Raw genomic sequence first — 11,132 nt, 5'->3', positions numbered from 1 at the left:
CAGCGGCGCCAGAAACGGGAGCAGGCACAACCCGGCCCCGGAACATCCCGGCGGCCCCGGGGCCTTTACAGCCCGCGAGGGGCTGTCTCCTCGGGCCCGGCGGGGCCTGGACTCTCTCAGCCTCGCCGCGGACCTCGGGAAAAGCCTCCCAGCCTCTCCACCCGGCAGCTGGAGGAGGCCCGTCCGGGGCTGGGGACAGCGCGATCGACCCGCCTGGGGCTAGGCCGACGGCTGCGGATCGCGGGCCGCGGGAGGCGCACGTGCGAGACCCTTTTCCCGGCCCGCCGGGAGGCAGGACGGAGCCCCAACTTCAGAAGCCGACGCCACGTCCCGCCCGGAGGTCGCCGGGGAGGGCCGAGTGCGCACGCGCCTGACTGTCCCCACGGCACGCCCGGGGGCGCCGGGGCCGCCCTGTGATTGGCCCGGGCGGCCGCGCTCTTGGCCAATGGATGCGCGGCTCCTGGCTAGGCGCGGGCCTCCGGGGCGAGGGTTGGGGAGGGTCTGTCTCCGGCCAGGTCTTTGGCCTGGGGAGGGCTGCGCCGGCCCACGGGGTCGCTCCTACAAGCTGCCCGCCTCCGCTCCGGAGACGAGGCCAGCGAGTCCGTGATCCCGGCCGCCCCCAGTAGTGAGCCCGTGCGCAGAAGCGCCGGCTGAGACGCGGAGCCCCGCCCCGCCTGGCCGGGGCCTGCCCTTCGCAGGGCCTCCCCGTCGACCCCCGGCCAGCCCCGCTCTCCCTGCTCCCATCCTGCAGGTCAGAAAAACAATGCTTGGGTGGAGGGGGCCCGCGTCTGTGGTCCCAGCCACTCGGGAGGCCGAGGCGGGAGGATCGCTTGAGCTTGGGAGGTGGAGGCTACAGTGAGCCTTGATTGCGCCGCTGCACTCCAGCCTGGGCCACAGAGCGGAGGCCCTGTCTCTAAACAAAACAACGGTGCTTACAAAGCAAACAAGCCTGTTGCCAAATACCATCAACAAAAATGAGCAGCGGTCATCTCTAGGTGGTGGGGTTGGAGGTAAATAAAAAATATTTTGACTGAGCACAGTGGCACACGGCTGTAATCCCAGCACCCCAGGCAGGAGTTCGAGACCAGCCTGGCCAACGTGGTGAAACCCCGTCTCTACTGAAAACACAAAAAAAAGAAAAAAAAAAAAAATAGCCAGGCGGGCGTGCTGGTGCACGCCTGTAATCTCAGCAACTCGGGAGGCTGAGGCAGGAGAATCACTTGAGCTTGGGCAAGGCAGAGGTTGCAGAGAGCCGAGATCGTGCTACTGCACTCCAGCCTGGTCGACAGAGTGAGACCCTGTCTCAAAAAAAGAAAAAAAAAAATTTTTTTTTCATCTCTGTAATTTGTTAATTATTTCGGTTAGTGTTAGTATATTGTTTGTATGAAAATACTGCTTTTGGGCCGGGGGCTGTGGCTCACGCCTGTAATCCCAGCACTTTAGGAGTCTGAGGTGAGCGGATCATGAGGTTGGGATTGAGACCATGCTGGCTAACATGGTGAAACCCCGCCTCTACTAAAAATACAAAAAATTAGCCAGGCGTGGTTGCAGGTGCCTGTAATCCCAGTTACTTGAGAGGTTGAGGCAGGAGAATCGCTTTCACCTGGGAGGCGGAGAGTGCAGTGAGCTGAGATCGTGCCACTGCACTCCAGCCTGGGTGACAGTGTGAGACTCTGTCTCAGAAAAAAAAATTGCTTTTTATAAAAATGAAAGCTGTATAACAAGAACAATAATAAAAACAGTAAGTGTTGGTGAGGATGTGGAGAAATTGGAGCTCTCATACAATGCATGCGCCGTGAAAAACACTTTAGCAGTTCTCAAAGAGCGAAGGGTAGAATTACCCAGCAGTTCCGCGCAGCCACACACCCAGAGAACTAGCGGCAGGAACACCAACAGTGTGCTCAACGTGGGTTATTCCAAATGTTGACCACAACGATACTCACCGCAGAGAAAAGGTGGAAACAACCCACGTGTCCATCCATAAATGAATAGAGAAACAAATGTGATCCCTCCATACAATGGACTATGATTTAACCTTAAAAAAGAAGGAAATTCTGACGCACACCACGCACAGATGGTCTGAAAACATTATGCTAAGTGAGATGAGCCAGTCACAAAGGACAACGTCTGTCTGATTCCACTTATAAAAAATCTAGAATAGGCAAGTACAGAAACAGAAAGTAGGTAAGAGGGTGCCAGGGGTTGGGGGAGAGGGCAAGGCCAGGGGCTGGGGGGAGAGGGAAAGGCCAGGGGTTGGGGGAAAGGGCAAGGCCAGGGGCTGGGGAGACAGGGAAAAGGAAGTTGGTGCTTGATGGATAGTCTCTGGAATGACAAAAAAGTTCTGCAAACGGATAGTGTTGAGTCTCACAACATGGTAAATGTACTCAATGCCTTTGAAGTGTACACTTAAAAATGGTTAAAATGGCAAAATGTATCACAGTTTAAAAAATTATGGGCCAGGCATGGTGGCTCACACCCGTAATCCCAGCACTTTGGGAGGCCGAGGCGGGCGGATCACCTGAGGTCAGGAGTTCGAGACCAGCCTGGCCAACATGGTGAAACCCTGTCTCTACTAAAAATACAAGAAAATTAGCCGGGTGTGATAGTGGGTGCCTGTAATCCCAGCTACTTGGGAGGCTGAGGCAGAAGAATCCCTTGAACTCAAGAGGTGGAGGTTGCAGTAAGCCAAGATCACATCACTGCACTCTAGCCTGGGTGACAGATCAAGACTCAGTCTCAAAAAAGAAAAAAAAAAAAAAATAATGTAACATACCCAAACTAGGCTGGGCGTGGTGGCTCACGCCTGCAATCCCAGCACTTTGGGAGGCCGGGACAGGCAGATCACGAGGTCAGGAGTTCGAGACCATCCTGGCTAACACGGTGAAACCCTGTCTCTACTAAAAATACAAAAAATTAGCCGGGCGTGGTGGCGGGCACCTGTAGTCCCATCTATTCGGGAGGCTGAGACAGGAGAATGGCGTGAACCCGGGAGGCGGAGCTTGCAGTGAGCAGAGTTTGCACCTCTGCACTCCAGCCTGGGTGACAGAGCGAGACTCTGCCTCAAAAAAAAAAAAAAAAAAAATTAGCCAGGTGTGGTGGCATGTGTCTGTAGTCCCAGCCACTTGGGAGGCTGAGGTGGGAGCATCGCTTGAGCCAGGGAGGTTGAGTCTGCCGTGAGCCATGGTGGTGCCACTGCACTCTAGCCTGGGCCACAGAGCAAGACCCTGCCTCGAAAAAATTTTTTTTTTAAATTTACAGCTGTAATTTTGGAAGCAGTGTGTGCACTGATACCCGCTCCAAGCATGCTCTTGGTCTAGATGCGGCAGGATTTCAGTTCCAGGAAGCAGCTATTCTCTGAGCTAGAAGGCCGCTTCTCCCCAAGAGAAAGGGCAGCAATGCTTCACCAGTTGTGTGCCTAACAGTTTTCAATCCCACTGGGAGAGCTGCGAGGGAAGGATGGCTCATTCGGAATGGACACACAGAGGCGGCCCCAGTACAGAGAGAGGCTCTAGGCCCTGAAATGCTGTGCTCCTCCCAGGACACACAACTCCACGTGACGGGGATAACACGCGACACAGCTCCTGCTTCGATGCTCCCCAGTTCCTGCCCTGATGCTCCCCAGTTCTTGCCTGGTTGCTCCCCTGGCTCCTGGCCCGGATGCTCCTCAGCCCCTGCCTGGCTGCTCCCCCAGCTCCTACCTAGGTTCTCCCGTATCTCCTGGCCTTATGCTCCCCAGTTCCTGCCTTTGTGCTCCCCCAGCCCCTCCAACCCAGAGTGCTCCTTCCCTCTGGCCAGGCCCCCTTCCCGGCCCCGCCCCTTCGGGGCTCAGGCGGGAACCGAGCTGGCTTTTTCCTCCCAACCAGAGCAGCTCCCTCTGGTTCCCAGGTTGCCTGCCCTTCCAGCTGGGAACACCGGCCTTGCAGGGAGGGGTGGGGGCGCTCACCACGAGGCGGCCACACAGGGCGCGAAGGGGTCCCAAGGCCCACCCAGGAGGAGCGCCTGTCTTTCCGTTGCGGGCTGCGCGCGCTGCCCACGCTGCCACGCTTGGGGCCTGGCAGGAGGCCGCCATCCCGGCCACGGCCGCTGGAGGGCGCCCCCGCACCGCTCCTGCCTGCCGGTTCCCGCGGGAGGGCGCCTGTGGCGGGCGCCGGAGGTTGATCTCCTGGTTCACGCCAGGATTGCGAACCGGCGGCCGGAGCGGGAGGCCGCAGAGCCGAGTTCAGGTCGCAGTACTGACCCACCTGGCGGCGACTTCCTGTCCCGCGGCTGCGCTGCAGCTCTCCAGGTTGGAGTGAAAATGCAGATACGGTCCCGTGGACTAAGTCACGGACGTTCGTTTCTCACAGCGCCGCGTGCCTGCCTGCAGGCAACCGAGCCACGCACGCCGAGGCCGCTACGCACGCCGAGGCCGCCCCACCGCCGGGGGCCTGAACGCGCGGGCCCAGACCGGCAGCGCCCTCGGATCCTAAGACCTCTGAACCGCAGCGCAGGTGTGGGGGTCCTCAGCCCGCGCCATCCAAGCAAGAACCGAGAGCGCGAACGCCACGCCTTCCCCCACCCTCTGCCCTGCGACCCTGGCTGGCGGTCCCTCCTGCAGCAGCTGGGCCTGGAATTCGGGCTGCGGAAGGGGCTGCACCCACGCGGGGCTCACGCCATGGATGTGGGCGCTGGGAGAGTCTCCGCGCTTTCCAGCCCTGGTCCCCGGCTGTTTCCTGGTGCTGCCCAAGAAGCAGGTCCCTCGGGCCAAACCAGCCCCTGTTCTGGTGCCGGCCAGTGCCCTCAGCCTGCGGGCCTAGAGGCCAGAGTGCTGGCGGATGGGCAGGCCCTGACCACGCTGTCCTCCCTGGGAGCTTACTGGTGAGATGCTCATCTGCCTCAGGGGGCCCAATAATGGTCACCTGACATGAAGGGACAGAGGTGGTCTGTCCAGGGTGACGGTGACCACTGTCCTGGCATGTGACGGAGCCCAGGCCCTGGGCAAGCGCCATGATGAGAGGGGCTGGCCGCCCGCTGCCGGCGGCCTGACTCAGGAAACCTCGCTCCCCTGAGCAGCCAGCTGGAGGAGAGGCAGCGGCAGTGGACCTCTGGGGACGGATTGGAGGGGTGGCCCTGCGGCCCTTGCTTGGGCAGGAGGGACGCTGCAGCAGCTGCTGGAGCTCCCGGGCAGGGGCTGTCCCTCGGTCAGCTGGGTCACAGAGCAGCCGGCGCCTGCGTCATTCTCAGCCTGCCCGAGGGGGAGGCTTCCGCTCCAGGTGGGTGACCCGGGGCCCTTGCTATCATCCCCACAATGTTTCCTCTTTCCTCTCCGCCTCCTCCAGCCTCCCTGGGCAGCCTCCTCTCTTTCTCTGCTGGAGCCTTCCAGCTTCCGGAGGCCTCCTTGTGAGAGCAATAAAATGCCTTTGAAAGGAGGCTGGGATGTCCAAAGGGTCACAGGGCTGGGGGCTGAGAAGCCTAGATAGAGGTGGCTGGGTAGGAGACACAGGCCTTGGCGTGCTTTCAGGGGACACACAACAGGGACAGTCCCCACTGACTTTCCTCCCACTCCACCTCCACTAACTCACCTCTCTCTTGTCAACACGGGGGGTCTCCTGTCCTGGAACATTCAGGGAAAGAGGTGCGTCTGAACCCCGCCTGGGGAGACAGATGCCCTCAGGCTGTCCTCTTGGCTCTGCTCCCCTCTTCCCTCCTGTTCACGGCTCCCAGCCACCCCGATGGGGCCTGTTTAATTGATTCAATTTGTTCAACAGTAAAAACACTCCACAGATGTCAGCCTCCCAGCACCCCACCCCTGGGGAGCCGCAGACACCTGCCAAGGCTCTGGGGCTGGGAGTCCTTCTATGGGCCACTAACACCAGGATCTGGGGGAGGCCTCTGGGCCTGGGAGCTCGTGTGGGTGCCCCGCTCACCAGAGCAGACCAGCCACTTCAGCCCAGGGACTGCTCCTTCAATGGCACCAGTGACGTTCTGAACAGTGACCTGATGCAAATATGTCATTCTGAAGGGTTTAATGTTTTTAGACTCCCAGGTCTGGGAGGATGACCTTGGAGATGACCTCCATTTTGGTCAAGCTACCATCCCAGGCCCAGGCCACTGTCAGGGTCCCACCTTTTTCAACCACCTGGGCTTGGGGGATTTTCTAGGTAATCAGTGCTGGGAGGCGGACTGAGGGCTCCCAGGGTCCTGATCCTGTCCCCTGCAGGGGAGAGGCCCCTCGCCTACAGATTGGGAGCCCTGCCTCCACAGCTTCAGCGCGGTGACCCGTCCTACTCCCAGGGATGTGTGTGGCCACAGCTGCGCTGGGAGATGCTCTCAGGTGTTGTCTAAGGGAAGACGTGGGCCTGGAGGTCAGGAGACCCAGGCTGAACCCCTGACGCCCCTGCCCAGACCACAGCCCTCTCTCCCTGTGAAGGTCTCTGGTCCCTGGGGCCACCACTTTCCACCCCAGAGGGAGTCCCCTGCGATTGATTGGTTGGTTGAGTGACTGAAGAGGGGGACGGTTTAGGGAGCATTTGCATAGCTGGCCAGGCTGTGGCTGTGGGGGCCTCTGCCCACCCCCATCCAGCCCCACCTTGGACAAAGACGCCCCAGCCGTGATTAGGAGAAAACTCACCCTGAAAACGGTCTCAGGTTAGAGTTACCAGGACACCTGCCTCTCCAGCTTGGGGGTCTCTCACGTGCCCCTCTCAGGCAAGATCGGGCCTATCATTGGCTTAGGTTTTAGGAAGGTCCCAAATTCATTCGCCAAGGGCTGAGCTTCTCCATAACTCCCAGGACACAGGGAGAAGACGAGGGGAGGGAAACTGAGGGACGGAGATGAAAGAGCTCGTCCCAGCGAAGGACCGGCGCTTCAGGCGCTGGGCCCAGGCGGCAGTGAACAAGCTGGGGGTGGGGCGTCGGGCCGCGCCCCCGCCCTCCAGAACCCCAGCGCGGACCCCGGCTCCGGGGCGGGGGCGCTCGCAGTCGCGCGAACCCGGAGCTGCGGAGAGAACAAAAGGGGCCCCGCCCCCTCCTCGGGCAGGCCCACTGCGGCCAATCGGCGCGGCCGCTATCGTCTCCGCTCTCTGATTGGCTGTGCGACGGCCAATCGGGTGAGGGGGCCGCCAGCCCGTGCGGCCCCACGTGGGGCGGTGCGCGCTGCTGTTAGCGGACCGCAGCGGGCGGGGCGCGTGGTTCGGTCGCGCGCTGCGCGCCTCGGGGACGCGATTCGCGCCACCCCCAGCCGTCCCTGCCATCCCGAGGCCCCCAGCGAGCGGCGCCGTGGCTTCGGGCGCGCGAGGCTCGGGGCCATCGCCGGGTGCTGTGCGGTTCCCGGCTCGGAGGCGCTGGGCCAGCGTCGCGGCTGCCCCCTGCCCATACGGGAGGGAAGCGAGCGGCGCTCAGGGACCAGGAGCGAAGGCATTGCCACCTGGCGAGGCGGGGAGGCCAAGGTGGGCTGTGGAAAGAAGAGGCGGGCCTGCCGCTGGTGGTGGTGGGATCAATTTATTCATTGATTGGGTCCGTCATTGACACCTCCTACTCCAGGGCCCTCGGGACACAGACAGCGGTGGCCCCAGCGGAGGCTTGGGGGCTAGCCTCCCCCTAGTTTCCATTAGTCTCCCCTCCAACCTACTTCAAGTGGAACATACAAGCATGTTTTTTGATATGGGCAATTGACACAGTCTTACATTTTTATGGCACCCTCAGACAGGGTATTTGAGGAGAGTTGAATAAATGGAAAATACGTGAATTAAAGGAGAGCTGTGCAGTACCCAGGGCCAGCAACAAAGGGGAGCTGTTACCCCCTGAGACCTAGAGGGCAGCTGGAGCCATAGGAGAGGCCGTCTCCAGGAGCCGTGACCTTGGAGAGGGACACAGCGACCCGGCAGGGAGGAGCTGCTGCTGTACACTGACCTCACCCCTCCTGACTGCTTGGCTTGTCTGCCGGCTACGCATTGGCTGAACTAGGTGGAGGCCAGGGAGCAAGGAGGCCCCGTGGATCCTGTACCTACAGTCAGCTTCCCAGGGCACAGAGCAGGGGCTGGGGTGGGGCAATGGGAAGGTGTCCAGCACCGGTTTTGAAGTGTGAATAAAAGCATCGTAGAAAATGTTGCTGTTTTGCTTTGTTTTGTGGATGTGTAGCCCATGCAGAGGCAGCCTAAGATGGGGCATGACCAGGCTGGGCCCCGCCTCTTGCAGATCCACTAGGAGCCACCCCAGAGCCAAGGGGACCTTCCTTGGAGGGCTTCCCATCCCGTTAGTGATGAGTCACAAAACGAGGCAGGACTGTGGATGAGGAATGCCCCGTGTCAGTGCACGTGCACGGTGCTGTTCAGCCGCCTCTTCCTGGGGGTCCTCCCGGATGCTCTAATGCTTGCCCATCTTAGCAGCTGTCACAAGCCACTGCTGGGACTGTAATTCCCCGGGGCAGGGACTGATCCTGTTCGCTGTTACCCCTTCGTGGGGCCTGCATCTGGAAGGAGGATGGATCTGCCTGGGTGAGGCCTGAGATGGGGACTTCCCTCTGAGGCAGGGGACATGTATTCACTCATCAAACCTTTTCAAGGGAGCCTTTCTCTGCCAGGTTGGGCTTAGCCCCGGGGAGTCCAAGGAAGAAAAGATGTAGTCCAGACTTGGAGACATGTGTGACCCAACAGTGCAGCCATGCACGAGTTCCCGATAAGGCGGCTCGGGCCCAGGTCCCCTGAGAGGCTTAGGAGGGGGAGGACTCTTGGATAATGAGGAGAGAGGGGGTGGCACTTGAGGTGGCTTTGAAGGGCAAGGAGGAGTAGGAGTGGTGGAGAAGCTGAAGAAAAGCAGGGGGCAAGGAGATGCCACCATGGGGATCAAGGACGTGGCGTCCGGGGGAGTGTGGCTGTGCACAGCTGGGCCTCTGCCTCTCGGGCATCAGGAGGCTGGGGCGAGGCACCCCTGCCCCTGGCTTCTCCGCCTGTGGTATGGCGATATGATAGGGTTGTTGGGCAGGGTGAGGGGATGTAGGTGACGTGCAGCACAGTGTCTTGGTAATTACAGGCTCGATAAATATACATGAGCTGTCATTATAAGCATTTGTTGCAGTTGAGGAGGTGGTGGTGGGTTTGGCTGGGGTGAGCTGCCTGTGGGGGGCTATGAGGTTAGTGCGAGGATGGCCCTCTTTCAGGGACATGGAAGCTGCCTCTCATTCCTGCAGCGCATGTGGCAGACATCACTAATCCATCAGCCACTCCCTCCCACGGAGCCCAGCGGTGGCCTCAGGCCCTCAGATCATTCTCCAGGCAGCCCCTGCTAATCAATCACAGCTGGCACACAGATGGCCCTGCCTGCCGTCTCCGATTCCACTGACATCAAAAACTGGGATCTGGGCTGGGTGTGGTGGATCATGCCTGTAATCCCAACACTTTGGGAGGCCAAGGTGGGAGGACTGCTTGAGCCCAAGGAGGAAGAAGCTGCAGTGAGCCGTGACCGCGCCACTGCATTCCAGCCTGGGGAATAGAGGGAGTCCCTGTCTCAAAAAATAAAATAAAAAAGTTCGGAATTAATGGCTGGGAACCAGAAGTGCCCCCCAACCCCGGGCCTGTCTCCCATGTGGAAGGGCGTCCTGGGCTGGTGGATGGGATTTTATTATTTTTTTGAGACAGGGTCTTACTCTGTTAGGCTGGAGTGCAGTGGCACGATCTTGGAGGTTGGAGTGATCTGCCTGCCTCAGCCCCCCAAAATTGCTCGGATTACAGGCATGAGCCACCGCGCCTGCCCCACGTTTTTAATAAGAATATAAAGATGGAGGAGGCGCAACCTCCGCCACCCAGGCTCAAGTGATCCTCCCACCTTAGCCTACCAAGTAGCTGGGACTACAGGCGTGCCACCGTGCCCGGCTAATTTCTGTATTTTATTTTATTTTTGAGACAGAGTCTTGCTCTGTCGCCCAGGATGGAGTCCAATGGCCCGATCTCGGATCACTGTAACCTCTGCATCCCAGATTCAAGAGATTCTCCTGCCTCAGCCTCCCAAGTAGCTGGGACTACAGGTGCTGCCACCACACCTGGCTAATTTTTGTAGTTTTAGTAGACAGGGTCTCATCATGTTGGCCAGGCTGGTCGAGAACTCCTGACCTCAGGTGATCCGCCCTCCTCAGCCTCCCAAAGTACTGGGATTACAAGTGTGAGCCACCGCACCCAGCCTAATTTCTGTATTTTTTTGTAGAGATGGGGTTTTGCTCTGTTACCCAGGCTAGTCTCAACCTCCTGAGCTCAAGCAATCTGCCTGCCTCGGCCTCCAAATGTGCTGGGATTACAGGCGCAAGCCACCATGCCCAGCCTGGGATCTCGTTTAGGAGCAGAGAGGCTGGAGGGTTCAGAAGCCTGTCTCTAGAAGAGAGTGTCTGGCTTGAGTTTCAGGATGTGCAGGTGCCACTGGTGCTGTCGGAACAGCCTGGACCCAAAGCCAGAGAGGGCAAACAGGATGGCACCTGTCAGGGTCAGGGAGAGAATGGACCAGAAGGAGGTGCTGGAGTACAGGAACACTGGGCTGGGCCTGGGGACAGTGCAGAGCCCTGAGCCTCAGGGAGGGAAGCCCAGGCTGCCCTGAACAGGGGACAGAGGAGGAGGAACAAGGGCTGCATTGTTGGGCAGGCGACAATCGGGGGTTACAGGGATGAGAGCGTCCTGCAGAGTCACACTCTGCATTCTCAGACCACACCTCCTCCATCTTTATATTCTTATTAAAAACGTGGGGCAGGCGCGGTGGCTCATGCCTGTAATCCGAGCAATTTTGGGGGGCTGAGGCAGGCAGATCACTGGAGGCCAGGAGTTCGAGACCAGCTTGGCCAACATGGTGAAACCCCGTCTCTACTAAAAATACAAAAAATTAGCCAAGTGTGCTGGTGGGTGCCTGTAGTTCCAGCTACTCAGGAGGCTGAGGCAGGAGAATGGCGTGAACCCGGGAGGCGGAGCTTGCAGTGAGCCGAGATTGAGCCACTGCACTCCAGCCTGGGCGACAGAGTGAGACTGTTTCAAAAAAAAAAAAAAAAAAAAAAAAAAGTGAAGTAGGTGCACCAATCATTTTTTTTTTTTTTTTTTTTTTTGAGACAGAGTTTTGCTCTGTCGCCCAGGCTAGAGTGCAGTGGCACGATCTCAGCTCACTGCAAGCTCCGCCTCCTG

The 11,132-nt window shown here is 59.2% G+C and overlaps 1 protein-coding gene across 2 annotated transcripts; it reads left to right on the top strand.

Moving 5' to 3' along the window:
- The first annotated feature begins 472 nt into the window (after window positions 1–472).
- Window positions 473–8,084, top strand: LOC134732413 (uncharacterized). 2 transcript variants are annotated; one of them, XM_063617359.1, is made up of 2 exons: window positions 473–5,252; window positions 7,684–8,084. In XM_063617359.1, exon 1 carries the CDS (start codon window positions 3,521–3,523, stop codon window positions 4,859–4,861), a length of 1,341 nt encoding a protein of 446 aa, XP_063473429.1. In that variant the 5' UTR covers window positions 473–3,520; the 3' UTR covers window positions 4,862–5,252; window positions 7,684–8,084. The 2 variants fall into 2 exon arrangements, with proteins under 2 accessions (XP_063473429.1, XP_063473428.1); XM_063617358.1 differs by having other exon boundaries at window positions 473–7,427.
- Window positions 8,085–11,132: the final 3,048 nt, after the last annotated feature.

This window comes from Symphalangus syndactylus, chromosome 14, assembly GCF_028878055.3.
Source record: "Symphalangus syndactylus isolate Jambi chromosome 14, NHGRI_mSymSyn1-v2.1_pri, whole genome shotgun sequence".
NCBI lineage: Eukaryota > Metazoa > Chordata > Mammalia > Primates > Hylobatidae > Symphalangus > Symphalangus syndactylus.
The sequence above is the reverse complement of the archived record's forward strand: the minus strand, read 5'-3'. Positions and strand labels throughout refer to the sequence as shown.